At 43.9% G+C, this 17,619-nt stretch overlaps 2 protein-coding genes across 2 annotated transcripts in view; both read left to right on the top strand.

Moving 5' to 3' along the window:
- The window catches only part of LOC126987723 (28S ribosomal protein S24, mitochondrial-like), a 4,248-nt gene extending 4,217 nt beyond the window's left edge, over positions 1-31 (top strand). The window contains exon 4 of the mRNA XM_050844964.1: positions 1-31. This exon is cut by the window's left edge and continues 221 nt beyond it. The gene's annotated coding sequence lies outside the window, so the exon portion shown is untranslated.
- A 1,805-nt stretch (positions 32-1,836) lies between these two features.
- On the top strand, positions 1,837-6,676 carry LOC126987724 (5-hydroxyisourate hydrolase-like). Its single transcript, XM_050844965.1, has 4 exons — positions 1,837-1,953; positions 3,588-3,736; positions 5,040-5,175; positions 5,719-6,676. The coding sequence occupies exons 1-4, from the start codon at positions 1,894-1,896 to the stop codon at positions 5,806-5,808; spliced, it is 435 nt and encodes a 144-aa protein (XP_050700922.1). The 5' UTR covers positions 1,837-1,893; the 3' UTR covers positions 5,809-6,676.
- The last annotated feature ends 10,943 nt before the right edge of the window (positions 6,677-17,619 follow it).

The raw sequence follows: 17,619 nt of genomic DNA on the forward strand, positions 1-17,619 counted from the left end.
GTACATGTTGATCAATATAATGTGTAATTTAGCTTTTTACTTTATTTCACATCCATGAAGAAGAATTAGACTGTATTTCAGCAAGGTTTGAAATGTATGCACAAAAAATATCTGCAATAGGAAAATGAGGTGCACACAGGTTAATGGTAATATGGAGAAAGGGGATAAATCACTACATAAAACTAGGGGGACTTAAGAGGTTTTAAATCAGAAAACAAGTTGTTGTGATTTACTTAATGGGTTTTGCTTCCATCAGAACATCAGAAGGCCTGCAGGTATAGTAGTTTGACCGACTGGTTAAGGAGTGGGTCTCCCGTCTCGCTGGTCGTGGGTTCGATCCCCGGCGCCGGCAAAACCTTTCCTTGTCTGGATTAATTTCTCGTGTGTTTCGTTACACCCAGAGGTCGTGTGGGAGTGTAGTAAAAAGTAAATTCAGGGCACTACATAAAAACACATGTTTGTACCTTATATTGGTCTTAGGGGTGAAGTGTTTCTCTAGAGCTGCTTGTACCTCCTCGTAGGTCATCAGTGCATGGTGGTGGCAGTGTGCTGAATAGAAGGGATGGATGAAAAGATGGGAATATGAGGAGGCACAATAACAAACGACGAAACAAGAAATAAAGAAGTTAGAGCATGGGACACAAAAATGTGGAAACAAGAAAAAGCAACCCTGAGACTATATACAACCTGGAGAGAAGAGATGGGAGGACAAGAGGAAGTGTACGACAACAGTGAAGCATCAGCGCCATCCTCTTCAACTGCAGAACAAATAACATGAGGCTGAGAGATAGGAAAAGATTGACTGATAGTTTATTGTTGCAGGCAAACAACAAGGGAGAAGGGAGGAACATGCCATCCCAACCCCCAGGCAGGGCAGAATGTGATTATACAACTAGTAATACATGTGGAGGCAGCACGTACCATGAAACTAAAAAGATACAATGGTAGGAATGAATGCACAACAAGGGAGAGGGGATTTAACAATGAGAGTACGGCGTGCATCATGTGTGGAGACGAGCTGGAGACATCCCTGTGTACATCAGTTTATTGCCTTTTGTTGAAAGTAATTTCTTGGTTTCAACAAAAGGCAATAAACTGATGTACATAGGGATGTCATTTGAGCTCCAACAATGGATCTGTGGGCAGCAGGAACTATCATCCTGTGCATCTATAGGAATGTTGCCCATGCATGCCCATATGGTTACCACATGGGGCCCACTCTGCCCACTTGGGCCCCACACAAATACCCTGTTGCATCCCCCACCTGGGGCCCTCATTTTTTGCTGGCCGGGAAGTGACGGACAGAGAGCAGAGAGAGGCAGATAAAGATGATAGATAAATTAAACTGACAAGCTCATTGAGACAAACGGCAGACAGACAGCAAGACGGACAGATATATAGGCAGACAAAATACACGGACCTAAACAACACATCGAACACAATGATATTCACAGAAAGACGTACTACACATACATGCATCTTTCCACCTTCCTTCGTCAGGAGGAAACCTGTTTGGGCCGAAACAATATATGTCTCAGTGTATATAGACATCTTTTTCTAGATCGAGACACATCTACATATGTGTGTGAGTACGAGTGTGTGGTTATACCTATTTCAAGCTTTCCCATTTCAATTGCACGGGAGATTAATTAAGACTTTACCTATATGTTCAATCTGGCAGTAATAAAATGAATATTATATAGCCTACACATATAGAGCTAGCTATACATGTTTCTTTATCACATTGTGTGTTGCCTGGGGGTTGGGATGGCATATGTTCCTCCCTTCTTTGTTGCGTAGGTATTTTTGCAACACTAAACCACCAATCACTCAATCAAAAAGTACGGTAAAGTTTCCAGTTAGTGTTTTTGTGTGGTTGGCAACAGCGGCGTCATGACACTCGCTCCCTCCCGCCTGCAAGTGATCTCCCAACACCTGTGTCGCTCCGAAAAGGTAATGGCCATGTATTTATCCTTAGCTAAGAAGGTGTGCGTGTCGTAATGTCTCGAGCATGTGGGGCAAGGGTTGAGGTGCAGGGGCGTGGGCGTGCTGGGGGTGTCATCCACTGGGAGGGCATTAGGAAGGCGCAGACGCAGGGAGACTTCACCAGCCGCCACACACACCGGACACGCTGAAGGTGTGAGTCGTGGCGGCTCCTGGAAGATGCTAATGCACACACCTACAAGTAAAAAAGCAAAACCTGAGGGATCTTCTTCAGACACAGACCATTCATTGCTTGGTAAAACCCTGCCTTAACGTAAAGATTGGTTATGTAACAAGTCCATCTCTGCTCCCATTCGAAGCGCTCTTTTGTAGTGATGTGTGTCTTCCATTAACCTGAGCTGAGTAGACCAATGTGACGAAATTTAGAAACGCAGGAGGGTGAGGGGGGCTGAGGCCCCTTCCCCTGTTAGAAGGATACATATCTATCTGTCTGTTTTAGTGACCCTAATAGGGGGTGAGGGGGAGGAAGCCCCCTGTAAGTAAGAGGGCGAACACTCCTTTTGGCTTGTAGCTGTGTTGAGCCGTGGGTTTTGGCTGCTGTGGGACACTGAGGGCTACTCTGCCGCCCATGGCAGTATGGGTTAGCACGTACTTATTTAATGGCTACTTTCACAGTTGTTTTAAGCTTTTACTCTTTCTTATGGTTTTCTGGGAGATTTGAGGGTTAGTAGGAGATATATCTACAACAGAAGAGCAGTAGGTTAAGTAGGAAATGAGACAATGGAGTATTGATACTACCAATGTTTACCCTAATAGTTAGTAACATACTGCTGCTGAAATAGTAATCTATCACAGCTAAGAATAGTGACCTGTTGCCGGTAAGAGAGTAAGCTATAACTAAATTCGCTCTAGGCCTCTCATAGCTGTTGTCAGGCAATAACAGTCTTCCTGTGGAAAAGGTCATATCTCTTCCAAATACTATTACTAGTTGCCATTTGAAGGGACTGATTTATAGTACCGGTAACCTACATTTGTCACCAAACCAGTATACTTTTGGTTCTTGTGTACTTACCGTACATCAAAAACTGTCATTTTTACTGTGAATAGATTTGTCACTGATTCTTAATAGCATTTACTTGTGCTGTATGGATTGCATTGTAGCTGTAAGTAAATTGTTCCAGTTTCCTACTTCTCACTGGCGAAGGAGTATTTTCTGATGTGCTATATTCCGTTGTATTTATAAAGTTTATCGGTGTTATCTTTTACGTTACCATATTTTTTTTGTAAAGAAGGGAATTCGTCCATTTGGCTATGACAGCAAAGTAAAGTTGTTGGCATACAGTAAGCTGCACATGGCCTCTCTGCTCATCTGTCTCATTGGCCCTTGTTTGGCCTTTGTTCGGTGAGACTCCTCTATTACTAGGCTTTCCCAGGTACCCATTTATCAACCAGCTCAAAAGGTAGAATAAACAGCTAAGTGTTGACTGCCCTGGGTTAAGATCGAACCTGGCTCAACGGATTCAAATTAAAGAGTGCTAGCCACCACACAGAAGGAAGTAATGGAGGACTCAGTTGGATTTAGGGTAGATAAGCCCCACTCAAAAACAGCCAGTCACTTGACATTGCATGCTTACCATTTCCAGATAATAGCACAAGATATGTCTCAGGCATCAGTGTCAGCCAATCCCCTAACCAGCCATGTGCTAAATACAGCCACTGGGCAGCCTGCTGCCAACATGAAGATATCCCTTCACAAACTACAAGAAGGTGCATGGCAGGAAATTGCAGCAAAGTAAGATTTCTGATATTATTCAATGAGTATCAACTTGAAGTATCATCATATGGTTTAAAATAGTGCATGTAAAATTTCTAATTGTCAAGTATGTGCACTTTTGTGAAATTAAAGTTGCCTACAAAGAAAGCATGGAAGCATGATACACCCTAGATTGTAGCAATTACACTCATGTTGTGTAATACACAGTAATCATACTCTATGGTTGGTACATTACTGAGGTCCTCAAGTTTCAAATTTATGTGGAGTAAAATTTTTTGTGCTTTTCAGATGAAATGTTAAGATTTATAATAAATTTAGGTGTTTGCAGTGCTCTTCCTATTGATACACAAGTGCTGTGAGTTAATAAAAGAAATGTTTCTGAGAAAGAACTGAGACATGAAACATGATACAGTATAGTGCATGCCTTGAAACATCAAAATTTTATTGTATAATATACTGAGAAATACTGAAACACTCTTATACGAAGAGAAATCGCTTTATCATGAAGTTGATTTAGAAGTAATTACTCCTCACAAGTACACCACAATTTTCCCCCTGCAAAGCTAGTCTTATCATAGAGACCATGCAAGTAAAAGCTTGTCATATGGAAACTAAGACTAGAATCCACAGTGGTGGCAATGAACATGGTTGATTGAGCTAACCGTGCTAAAGTTAAGTGAATACCAAGTATGCCATATAATGCATGTGTCACTGTATAGAAACAGGATGAGTTAGGTAGTAATGATAAGTCTTCAATATATGGCTTGTACATGATGAGTTAGAAGCAAGAGGCCTCTTGCATTGTTCTGCTAGTCAGAAGGAAAAAGAGAATAGTTTCAGTAGGGAAAACATGTTGGCAACTTTGTCTTCCATATATATTATGACTATGGCAAAAGGGTGTCCACTTGTACCTGTCCATATTCTCCATCCATTTGTATCGCTGTTGTGGTTAACGCTTACCATCCCTCCATTCTAACACTATCAGATGATCTAACACTCTCCACTCATTTCATGCGAGGCCTCTCCTAGCACCTGCATTCACCTGCTCATATAAACTATCATCACCCTGCTTTCCTGTTTCTGGGATGCTAAACTACACCATTATGCTACGCTTCACCGCCTGCACCAAGCCACAAAGCATGGCTTCATCAATAATGGATATGCTAAGCATTCATTACACATTTCCAATACTCACTCTATCTTGTTTAATTAAAAAAAAAAAAGAGTATGTTTTTATTTTTTGTATGATTCCTATATGCATTTTAAAGATCATAAATATATACCCATGGTATTTTTGTGTACCTGATTCTTATAATTTCAGAGTCACCAATAGTGATGGAAGAGCTGGGCACTTTCTTTCTCAAGAATCCTTTACAGAGGGAACATATAAAATGTTCTTTGACACAGGAGCATATTTTAAGCAGCTTGCAGTGAAAGGCTTTTACCCTTATGTAGAGGTAAGAGAAAGATTATTACTGATACCACAATTTGTTAGGGTTGCTTTCATCATTTATGGTATTGCCAAAGAAGTATTATAGATATGTAATATCTTAACAGAACATACATTAATTGTTTGTGGGTTGAATTAAAGAGTGCAACCCCCTTAACTCAACCCACACACTAGGAACAGCTGATTCATGTGTAGGGGGACCATGAATGTTTGGAGTGGTGCTGCAAAAATTCCTTTGGGGCTACCTCTGTGCATTTTGGGGGACAGATGTACTGTATCCAAAAGTATTTCAATGTCTATCTCTGGTAGTCCCAAGTAATGAGTTTTGTTCAGTGTCTCGAACAAAAATGTGTGATTGTTAAATTGCATGTGTGTTAGTTAAATGTTCAGTTTTCTAAATATATATTTGGCAGTTATTAACAGGCTTTTTTTTCTCTTTATTTTTCCCCTTGAGCTGCTTTCTTTGCTGTAAAAAAAAAAAAAAAAAAAAAAAAAGTGGAATAGGGCTAAATCTGAAAAGTCATGTTCATGTATTGATTATTTTTTTCAGATTGTGTTTGTCATAGAAAAACCTCAAGATCATTACCATATTCCATTACTCATTAGTCCATTTGGATACACCACATATCGCGGAAGTTAAGAGGTAATGCTTTGTGGCCCCTAGTAGCCTCTTGTATATTAGTAACTTTGGTAGCCCTTTGTTGTTAATGCCTTTGTAACCCTTTGTAGTGTAGGCCCTTAGTAGCCTTTTGCATGTTAGTAACTTTAGTAGCCCTTTTTATGTTAGAGCCTTTAGTAACCCTTAGTATGTTAGTGGCCTTAGTAGTCTTTATTAGTGTCTGAGCTTTGTGCAGTGGCAGTTTTGTGACCAATGAGGTTGGAGGTGTCGCTGTGCAAGGTTAAGACATCAGGTTATTGGGAACTAGCAGCACCTCGCTGGACTACCACAGACACATGTGTGGTAGCCGAGCCCTACCTCGCCTCTGAAGGGAAGAGCGGGTATCTGTAGGTGTAGGATGCTGATAGTTTCGGATTTGGTGCCTGTGTTCCTTTGTGAATGAGCTCTGCGCTAGCCCTTCCAGCTGCCAGTGGCTCCTCTGGGGGTGAACGAAAAGTGGCTACGGGTGGGAGGGGTCTCCATTTGTCCCAGGGAAGGGGTGGAGGAAAAGGAGGGAGGAGCTGAGTGTGCTGAGAGAGAGTGCCAGAACAGGGAGAGATGGAGACACTTCTGCCGTGGCCACCCCCTGGAGGGAAGTTCCTGTGAGGGAGCAGGGCGTTGAAGATATAGATAGATAGATAGATGAACTTTGACTCTTGAAAGGCATGTAATCTTTTTTGTGTCATCTGAGATGTCTGTCCATCATGCTAGATTAGTAATTTGACTTTATTAACATTATAGATTAAATGTAGCTTTTTACATTAATACAAAGCCTTTTACATTATTGCAAATCTTCAACTTAAGAATTTGATATAGATTTCTGTTTATGAAATTAAATGTAATACCTTTACTTAGTTTTCTTTTTTGCATGTGTTCCTTTTAATGAATAGTTACAATGTTGACCTCTTATGTTGACCATTTATGACTCATGACTCCATTGATTAGTATGGTTGGTTATGCTTTAGCCATATGCAACAAAGTAAACATTTGCTGCATTTGGCTGAAGCATCAACAAAAATCACCCAGTGTTGCCAACCACTTGTTGGAATGGAAGGGGATTTGTTGGGTGTGTGGCTTAAATAGGACTTTTTGTTAATTTATTCTACATTCGGCCCATGGTGCCAGAAGGCTATCATGATGGGGCCTGATGGATGGCCCTATCCCATTAGTGTAGCTGGCGAGTATCTTATAGAGGCACCAATCTTGCTTGGCTCATGTCACCCCCCAGAGCTGCACTTGATCCTCTTGAGGGAGTTTTGCTAGAGTCTGAGTTGTTAAGTGGTCATCAGGACAGCATGTGGGTTGTCTTCGGCCACTTGGCAAAGACTGAAAATTGTCAGTTTGTAGTGGCAGGCGGGACTTGAACTCAGCTCTTCCTGGACATCGCTCCATCACTCTGACCACTCAGCCACCGTCCCCCTGCAAAGCTTTAACTGTATTCATTGGTTCAGTAACCTGTTACTCTTGCAGTATACATTTGAAGTTTCATCAATGAGTTTTCTGACAATAGTAATGCAGTACAGAAGTAAATGAATGGCTTAACAATAAGGCGCAGGATTGTTTTGCCGTGCCTGTCCTCCCACACGGGCATATTCAGGCTAAAACATACTTCACTTCAACCTTGCATACCTTTACTGCTACTTAACAACATGACTGAATGAAGTATCATTGTAAAGTACATACCCTCACCTGTCCTTTGATGTTAATTTGAAATCTATATGACCATTGGTAGAGCGAGTACAGAATATTGAATAAGATCACTGAAAACGCATTATTATAGACAGTTTTCCACCCCTAGTGGACTTCCCTTCTATGATTTAGTAATAAAAGGCATAAAGTTTATACAGTTTATGTGAAAAACACCCCAAAAAACTTAACTTACAGGCCTTCCTGATGTCCTTGATTGGTAGTTGATTGGTACAATTGTCAACACCCTCGCTTTAAGGGTTAATGAGTGAGCCATGTTCAGAGTAATGACATGTTGTTGATGACGTGTTATTAAAAGTGGATATGAGTGAACATGAACTTGTGGCAAGGTAAGTCAGAACCTCTACCAATCATGTTTTTATTATACACACTTTTTTATTAGATCCAGTCTGGGGATAGACTTAGTGTAAGCCAAATATTCTTACTGAGGGCTAAAATGAACAAAACACTTGTAGTGGGTTGACTTGGTGGTGGTAGTGAGTAAGGTGAAGTGTGCACAGGATGTTTTTGAGTGTTAAGTCAAGTGAGGTATAGTTTTAAGCAGATTTAAAATGTTCACAGTTGCAATCAGGAATAAGCTGGGTCAATTAAGATGGTAAGTTGGCCCTAGTATATACAGAGTTAAAGTTAGAGGGTAGCAGAGGCATTGTTTAGATAGTGAGATAATTGATATAAGTACCCTGCACAATACAGTTAAGTTATAAACAAAAAAAGAATTGAATTGCCTTGCACTAATAGACAAGTGCCGCACATGTTTCCGTGAGATGGATGCTTGTGTTATTTTAGCTTTGTGATCACACAGTAGGATAGATTCATTAAGGATGAGGCTGTGCAACTTATCTGTTCGTGTCATCAGGCAGCGGCGGCGCAGACATCAGCTTTACAAGTCTGCAGGACGTTGGCAGGATAGCAAATCCAGTGTCCCGAGTAAGATCAGGAGACTAGACACATCCAGAAGAAGGTATTAAGTTAAATCATTTGTATGTAGAGTGTTGAAGGGCGAAACATATTATCCTCAATGCTTCCTCTGTACTGGCCTCTGTTCTTGGTTGTGACTCAGCTTCACCCCCTTGGTCCTGCAGGTTGTGTTTTGCTGTGAATATATAGTGTGTTATGCTTGAATACTAGGCTTGATTTTTACACGTAATATAAAAAACAAAAATTAGAGGTCTCCAAGTCAGCAGAGTCACACCAGTTGCAATTGTGTGCTTTACAATTTCTGACACTCCTCCTACCTCTTTATTATCTCCTCCTCCTCCTCTTTAATGTTTTAATGTGGTAATGGCTCTAGTAGTTTAGACACATTGGTAGCAGTAGCATATAATAGCTGGCTCGTTATAAGCCTACAGACTTTTTGTTGCCTGCTTTTTACTTGTGTTGATATGCAAAGGTGAAAGAATTTGACCAAGAAAGGTGTCAGCAGCCCTGAAGCTCAGTTTTCAGGAATAATAAAGGGATTCCGTCAGACCCATAAGCCTTCTGAGAATCATGGCGAGAATGAGCATAAAAACATCATTATAATATCTTCTATAGGCACTTAGTGTTATTCATCCAGCATTGTTGCCGCACCCATTCCTTCGCTTCATACCTTCACTTTCACAGATCTGGCCTCCAGTGCATAGTGTTATGAACCGGCCTCTTGCAGACTCCTTACGTTCTTATGTTCTTATGTATCACTGAAGGAGCATTGGTGTATATGGCTCTCTTATTGTCCATTAGAGAAGCTTTGCAGAAACGTCCCCTTTTTTTCTCCTCTGTGACGGTTCCTCTTGAATGGCATCAACTATATAGTCGGTGGAGGTTCTTCTTTTGAGTGTTATTGCTTTGTATTGCTTCATGGGTCTTCTTCCTCTTTATGGTGCTGCTAGGGTCTCTTGAGTGTTTTTGCTGTGTATTGCTTCATGGGTCTTCCTCCTCTTTATGGTGCTGCTAGGGTCTCTTGAGTGTTATTGCTTTGTATTGCTTCATGGGTCTTCCTCCTCTTTATGGTGCTACTAGGGTCTCTTGAGTGGCTGTGCTGGGTGTTATTTTTATTTTATTTCCCTTCACAGAGTACCTCTTGTGTTGGGGGTGTTGACGTATATTTGATTACATGTAAGCTGGAATGTCTTTTTTTTCCCTTAGTGTTCCTAATGAGTGGTGTCAACTGTATAATCTGTGGAGATGATGTTCTGTAGATTATTGTTATTATTATTATTATTATTATTATTATTATTATTATTATTATTATTATTGTTGTTGTTATTATTAAGAGATTGAGGAGAGAGAGAGAGAGAGATTTACATAGAAAATCAGACCACACAGACCCCATGGTCCAGATTAGGTGGCCTGTCCTTAAACCTAAGTGATTCTACATTAATCAGATGGCTCCAAAACGTTGCATTTCTACTCTAGTTAATATTAAGTTCAAGGAAGTGACGGTCGAGCTTATTTTTAAAGGAGAGAGAGAGAGAGAGAGAGAGAGAGAGAGAGAGAGAGAGAGAGAGGATATCATCTCATAATGATAATTGGTAAAAATCTTCATATTTAGTGACTGGCACAAATTCACCTGAGCTAAGCGGCCTCGTTCACCTTCATATGGATCAAGGGTTCAACATCCCGCAGACTTTTCTTCACGAGTCTGACAGTATGATTGCAAGTGTCACGTCCTGTAAACAAAAGCCAGTTAGGTGTATACTCTGGGTGCTCAGTCTTTCTAGGGAACAAGGGATGTTTGATCAATAATTCATATCTCAGAATTTCAGTTGTTAAATCGTCATTCCAGAAGTTAACTGTAAAACTGCTTAATTGCAGATAGATGGAAATAGCACTAGGAAAACCACACTCCTCTACTCTTCCTCCTGCTTCTTTTCTTCAGTAGGCAGGCTTTTCTTCTGTACATAGTGTATGTCTTCATCAATCTTGTAGAGAGTAGACTCCAGTGGCCAGTGGGTTTTTTGCGTTTTTGTTGCTTTGCGGGTGCCGGCGCCGCCTAAACGAAAACGAAAAAAAAAGGTAGGATTGGCGGCAGACTCTGTACTGTCTGTGTACCACCTTAAGTGGCTTAATGTCGCCCTGGGTGGATATTGCCGGATGGGATAAGATCGGAAAGGAAAAGAAAGAGATATCATGTGCCACTGCGGACGAGCTGTCTCGCCACCAGCACACGGCAGGTGACGCAAGACGCGGAATGTTGCATCCAGAGCCCACCGTTAGTACTCTCTATTGGCCTTGAGTGCGCCCCCATTTTTTTTTTACAACAAAGGAGACAGCTTAAGGGCACACAAAAAAGTAAACAATAATAAAAAAAAGCCCGCTACTCGCTGCTCACAAAAAGAATCCAAAGAGGTGGCCGAAAGAGGGGTCAACTTCGGGAGGAGATACTGTACTCCATACTGTAGACATTACGTATATTTACAGGGTGACTGTCTATCGCGTCATAAAAGGTTGCTCCTCAGTTCAGCGCAGTTGTAGAACGTATAACCGTAGTGTAGTAGTCACATGTATTAATAGTTGTATAATCACACTCTGTCCTGCCTGGGGGTTGGGATGGCATGTTCCTCCCTTCTCCCTTGTTGTTTACCTGCAACAATAAACTATCAATCAATCAATCATATGTGTTGTTATGATAGGGAGGGTCCGATCATGGTGACACTCACAATGCCAGGAAACAGCTCCCAGCCCGTCCAGGATACCTATTACCGGTAATGCTACTCACGCCGCTGTGCTTTCTCAGGTGTAAACAGCCGTGTCCTTACCTTCCTTCCTGATATACTTTCCTTTTTGTGTAGGCTTTTACGCGGAGTCTTTCCTAGAGTCTCCCGCGAGTATGAGATTCAGCGTGACGGAGCAGTCGTGGGGAGGCGGCCGTGACGTGTTTGCGCGGCGAATTGCGGAGAATAGTCGTGGAGGACGGAAGGAAGGAGCTGGTGTATTCCCCGCTCCCATGATGATTAGTTGCCGCTCCGTTCCTCACGAGAAAGCTTCAGAAATGTTTGAATTCCCTCTTATTTTCCATTCCTCAAAAGCATGCGCGGTTTCCCCAGCGTCAGTATTCTCGTTTTCTAGACGTAAAAAGATTAGGGTCTAGTTATTAACCCCTCCGCTGCGATTGGCACGGATTTGGCTTTCACTGGTAGCCTGGTAACATATTATAGTCCCAGGTCTTTCTCTGCCCCTGTGGTGGATAGTGGAGTGTTTCCCATGTGGTATTGGTATGCTGGATATCCCTCCCAAGATGCAGGACTTTACATTTTTCTTAATTGAATTGTAGCAGCCACTATTTGTTCCATTCCTGTAGCTTGGTGATGTCTTCTGGTAGGAAATCCGCAATCAAGGGGTTAAACGTATCGGACTCCAATTACGACTCTTTTCCAAGGCTGCATGGAAAATTGACCGTTCGTATTACTACTATAACTCTTGCCAGGTCTAGAAATGTCTTTGATAACGAGAACCTTCCCGAGAACCTGTCACTATCATCACACACACACACACACACACGAGCACCTTCCCGAGAACTTGTCACTATCATCACAAGACACCGCCGAGGAGGGACTTATCTCTGAGCAATACGTGCAGGTGTCCAACAGCCACCAAACACAGACTTATCGCTCCCTATCGCCGGTGCCGCTCCTCCAAAAGGGTCGAAAAACACCTGATAATGTAGTGGCGGTGAGCTTCTGGTGTTATCAATGGGGCAAACACTTGATTCTCGCGCGACACTGATTGACGGACACTTGTTCCGACACACGACATCAAGTTAAGTGCCTTGAAATCTTTGTCGCAGTTGACGATCCCATGGTCCGTAATCTTCAACGCATAAACAGTCTCCCATAACGACTGTTTCTCAAGGCCACAGAAGATTAACCGGGTTTTCATGGGTGTTTGTTTTCCCGTTTAATTAAGATGCAGAAGCCGTGTAAAACTATCATTGGCATCACAGAACAGTCCATGGAAATCCCAACAACTTCTACGAGGGGCTTTTCAAACAGGGGAACTGAGACGCCGATATGTTTGAAAATACGACTCTATATTAGTTGGTATTAGAAGACACTTTCAGTTCTCACATCAGCTTTTTCTAAAGGTCAAAGAGGGGATCAGTCGGGTTCTTATGAGTGTTTCTTTAGGTTCAGGGTACAGAAGAAGGGTCGAACTACCACCGGGCCATAAAACTACTCTTGGAGATGCCCACAACTCCTACGAAAGCCTTGTCAAATATGTGTTCTTGACCGATGAAATGTCTTATAATCCGACCCCATAGTATATCTCCACAGTTTGACATAGATTGGCTCATATTATTAAACTCTTGGATGCCTTAGTATATAAAGGCTCTCGCTTGTTGGGGTTTCCATGGGTGGTGGTTTCATGATCCTGGCGGTAGTTTTGGAAGGATTTTACGCCATGCACGAAAAAAAACACTCATGGCAACACGACGTATCTTCTCTGCGGCCTTTGCAAATAGTCGTAACAGGGCCCCGAAGCGTTTGACAATACGAGTCTAAAGCAAGTCATAAATTATGGACAAAACAACTTACTGCATCTTCATTTCCGTAGCCGTGAGATATGTTTTTATGGCCACGCAGTTGTTTCCCTTGCATGAGTGACGCACGCCAGGAATATTGAGACGCATGGGTGACGGTGTATAGCGCGTCTCTACAAATGCTGACACGCTGACGGCTGTGTAAATGATGAGAGAGAGAGAGAGAGAGAGAGAGAGAGAGAGAGAGAGAGAGAGAGAGAGAGAGAGAGAGAGACTTTATACACAGACAATACAATTAAAAAAACATAGATATTTTTTGGGTCTATAGCGCCAGGTGGGCTTTTCCTGGTGGGGCCTGTTGGTCGGCCCTAGCCCGTCATGGCTCAGGCAAGTGTTACAGTGGCACCATCTTGCTTGACTCATCTCTCCCCCTGGAGCTCATTTTTGATCCTCTTCTTTTTTTTTCTAAGAGAATCTAAAGTCCGGGTTGACACACATTCTTCAGGACAGCATGTGGGTAGTTTTAGACCACTCGGCCGTGACTGAAACATCCCAGTTTGTGGCGGCGCGACTGGCGGCAGCGAATCCGCCTATTCCTGGACGAGGCACCGGCATACTAACCACAAGGCCGCCGCCTCCACAATGCAACACAAGCACTCCACTGCATACCTTTCCCTATCGAAACGTAATGCGGGATAAACGGCTGAGTGGACCCGTGAGTGAGTGGCCTTGAGGTGAGGCAGGCTGTGAACCGAATGACCCGCCCCGATTATTGCCAAACCGCGACACCAGCGGCTTCGTATAAAGGCGCATATTCTTAAACGTATCGGCACCTCAATTCGCCTGATTGGAAAATCTCTCGTGGAAGTTGTTGGGATTTTCATGGACTGTTTTGTGAGCCTCGTGATAGGATTACACGGCCTCTGCAGCACCTTGAGCGGGAAATTTACCATGAAAACCCGGTTAATCATCTCTGTGGCCTTGGGGATTATGGTCGTAATGTGAGCCCGATACGTTGAAGAATAATATGGACTCAAGGCAGGGCCGCCCCAACAACTACATCACTACTACGTTACTAAGATTGATCATATCGATATTAGACTTTTTATAGCTTGATTTATTTGATTGTTTATTCAGTTGTCGTATTTTTGTGCTAGATTCATGTGGAGTATTTTTTATATATATATTTTTTTACCGTCCCAAATTCACCGGAAATAAGGAAAATAAATAATTCTCAGTCAGAGAGAGAGAGAGAGAGAGAGAGAGAGAGAGAGAGAGAGAGACGAACAAACTAACAAGCAAACAAGCAAGATCCCAAAGTTAAAGTAACACACACACACACACACACACACACAGACAGCACACAGCACGTCGCGTCAAGGCACTCCATCTATCGCTTGTGACAGTGGTAGTCATGGAGGTAGGTCTTCTTCTTCTTCTTCTTCTTCATCACCCCTCCCCTCATTCCTCCGTGTAACGTTGCTCAACACTCCCGCGGCGGCGGCGTCATTTATGGAGAAAACGGAGAGGCTTGTGTGGCAATCCAGTCCAATTTTGTACTTGTTACCAACTCCACTGCGGTCTTTGATTTACATGAGGCGGTGCACTTGAGGTCATGCGAATAGCTAAAGTGTATGTGCCTCTAATGTTATTTCTTATTTTTGTTTATTTATTTATTTATTTTTTGTTGTTCGCCTTTTTTTTTCTTCTTCTTCTTCATCTTCTTGTTCTTGTTCTTGTTCTTCTTCTTCATCTTCTTGTTCTTGTTCTTCTTCATCATCACGCACGCGATGTCTCCGTCACAGCCGCCCGCCCGTGACACAGCCGCGTTGCGTCACTGACAATCGGAGTGTATGCGAGGAAGCGTGTCATTTCTCCGTCGCTTCCTTCCTCTTTCCGCTTGTGTGTTTTGCATGAGTGGATAGAGAACGAGAACTAGAAGAGAAAAAAAGAGCATTCCTGTTGTGTTGATGGTAGGAGACGCGCCATTCCTCGTCTATTCCTATTTTTCTGTTTGTGTTGCTTGGGTGGATAAAGAACCAGAACAAGAAGAGAGAGGAAAAAGTATTCCTCCACGATACTGCTCCATCATTCCCTGTTTTGCATGAGTGGATAGAGAACGAGAACTAGAATAGAGAGAAAAAGAGCATTCCTGTTGCTCGCCATTCCTCGACTATTCCTATTTTTCCTCCACGACACTGCTCCATCATTCCCTGTACTCTTGTTGCGTTTGTGTTGATAGTAGATGATGATTTAAGTGCTGCCTAGGGTCTCTTGAGGGGCCCCTTAGACGACCCCAGCCCGTTAGCGGCGCAGGCGAATTTTATTTATAGTGGCTGCCGTGGTGTATGACTCTTGCTTGGCCCATGCTGCCCCGCGGTGCTCCTCTTGACCGAAGTCGCTGCCGTCAGGATTGGTTGAAGAACCGGGCAGCATGTGGGTAATCTTCCGCTACTTGTTCTTTTGGTGGGACTCGAACGTCCACGGGAACTCGACATCTACACCCAGACCACTCCCTTTTATTATCATCATTATTATCAGTATTATCACTACCATTGTTTCACCTAGAGCCCGAGGAAAGCCCGAGCCTCAGTCCCAGGCCGAGGAAAGCCCTACCCGCTGCCTGCCGCCTGCTGGTCCCAGAAGTGTTTGTGCGCGAGTATTGAGGAAATCCAAGGTCGACGTTAATATTAGTTCGGCTTTCAATTCCAGTCTCTCTCTCTCTCTCTCTCTCTCTCTCTCTCTCTCTCTCTCTCTCTCTCTCTCTCTCTCTCTTTTTTTCTCTCTCTCTCTCTCTCTCTCTCTCTCTCTCTCTCTCTCTCTCTCTCTCTCTCTCTCTCTCTCTCTCTCTCTCTCTCTCTCTCTCTCTCTCTCTTACGTCACAGAGAGAGAGAGAGAGAGAGAGGGGGGGGGGAGGGGGAGATAAGTTTCCAGTGTGTTCCAGGTTGCAGCAAGGTCCTCCCCCCTCCCCCCCCTTCCAACCCCCTTTCCACCCCCTTTTCACCTCCTCACCCCCCTTCCATCTTCTCACCCTTTCTCTCCTTTCCTTCCTTCCTTTCTTCTTTTCTTTCCTTTCTTGCATCATTTCCTTTCTTTCCTTCCTTCACTCTTTTCCTCTCTTTCTCTCGTCTGTCTCTCCTTCGTTTCTTCTACTCCTTCGTTCCTCCCTCCCTCATCTCCCTTCCTTCTTTCCCCTTTCCCCTCTTTCCTCCCACTAACATCCCCTCACTTCCTCCCTCCCACATCTCCCTTTCCTTCCTCACCCCTTCCCCCGTTCTTTCCTTTTCCCCCTCTCCTTTCCTCCCTCTTCCGTCCTCTCATCCCCTTCCCTTCCCTCCCCTCTCCTCTCCTTCCTTCCACCCTTTCTTTCACCCCCTTCCCTTCCCTTCCCATATGCCTCCTCATTTCCTCCCATCTATTACATCCCCTTTGCCTTCCTCTCCCACCATTCCCTTCCCCTTTCCTTTCCTTCCCTCTTCCCTTCCCTTATCCCTCCTCCCTTTCCTTCCTCTCCCACCATTCCCTTTCACCCCCCTTCTTCCTTCCTTTCCTTTCCTTTCCCCTTCACCGCTAAGAGTGTGAGGCCATGACCCCCCCGGCAGTGCTCAGCCAGCAGCCGGAACAATGGCTAAACGCTGACGTAACACCGGCGCGTTGAAGGCAGCCGCTGGAGCGTGTGAGCCTATTGTCAGCCCTGGATGTATATATCACTCCCGGCGCTTCCCTCTCGGGCCCTCTCTTTGGCTGGCTGTGGGTACTTCGCTCTCTCTGGCTCTCGGCGGCTGGCTCGCTCTCTCGCTCTTTTCCGGCTTTGCCTATATACCTGGGTGGTGGTGCTGGTGCTGCTGTTGTTGTTGTTGTTGTTCCTTCTTGTTCTTTTTGTTCTTGTTCTTGTTCTTCTTTTGTCCGATCCTCCTCCTCCTCCTCCTCCTCCTCCTCCTCCTCCTCCTCCTCCTCCAGTCTCACTCATTCACGTTACCTGTAGAGAACGTTTCATATAAAGGCTTTTCCAAACTTTAAAGTCAGTATTGCATTCCGTCACGGCCCGAATCCTCCCTTCACAACCCTTCTTCTCCACCTCCTCCTCCTCCTCCTCTAGTCTCACTCACTCACGTTACCTGTAGAGAACGCTTCATATAAACTTTCCAAACTTTAAAGCCAGTATTGCATTGAATCCTCCCTTCACAACCCTTCTCCCACTCCTCCCCTTTTCCTTCTCCTCACCTTGCACCTCCGTCTTTCCTTGGCTACTTCCCGCTTCCTGGAAGATACGCTCTCTCCTCCCGCCCTCCCGCCGCCGTCAGCTGGCCACAACTCGTTCTATACCGCCCCCCGCTGAGCAGCCAAGCGTGAGAGGGTCTCCGCTCAGCCTCACACGCCCTCTGATCTGTTATTACCCATGAGTCTCCATTACCAGCCCTCGCTTTAGGTGGCTCAAGGGGATCGACCTCTTTCTCGGCGGCGACTGAGCGGCGGGATCGGGGAAGGCGAGCGTGCGGATATACTCCGTCCAGGGCTATTGCTTGGCTCTTTCCCCATGTGTTGCTATTACTCTTGAGGGATTGGGTAAAGCGGAGAAGAGTAAAGCAGTAAAATCGAATATAGGGTCATATTATTAAACATATCGT

The sequence above is a fragment of the Eriocheir sinensis genome, chromosome 66 (assembly GCF_024679095.1).
Source record: "Eriocheir sinensis breed Jianghai 21 chromosome 66, ASM2467909v1, whole genome shotgun sequence".
Taxonomy (NCBI): domain Eukaryota; kingdom Metazoa; phylum Arthropoda; class Malacostraca; order Decapoda; family Varunidae; genus Eriocheir; species Eriocheir sinensis.

Bases quoted from the DNA above. Each gene is read 5' to 3' on its own strand.
- LOC126987724 (XM_050844965.1), top strand. From the start codon at position 1,894: ATGACACTCGCTCCCTCCCGCCTGCAAGTGATCTCCCAACACCTGTGT. The intron at 3,737-5,039 runs GTAAGATTTCTG...TTATAATTTCAG, and splicing joins TGGCAGGAAATTGCAGCAAA to AGTCACCAATAGTGATGGAA. The intron at 5,176-5,718 runs GTAAGAGAAAGA...TATTTTTTTCAG, and splicing joins GCTTTTACCCTTATGTAGAG to ATTGTGTTTGTCATAGAAAA.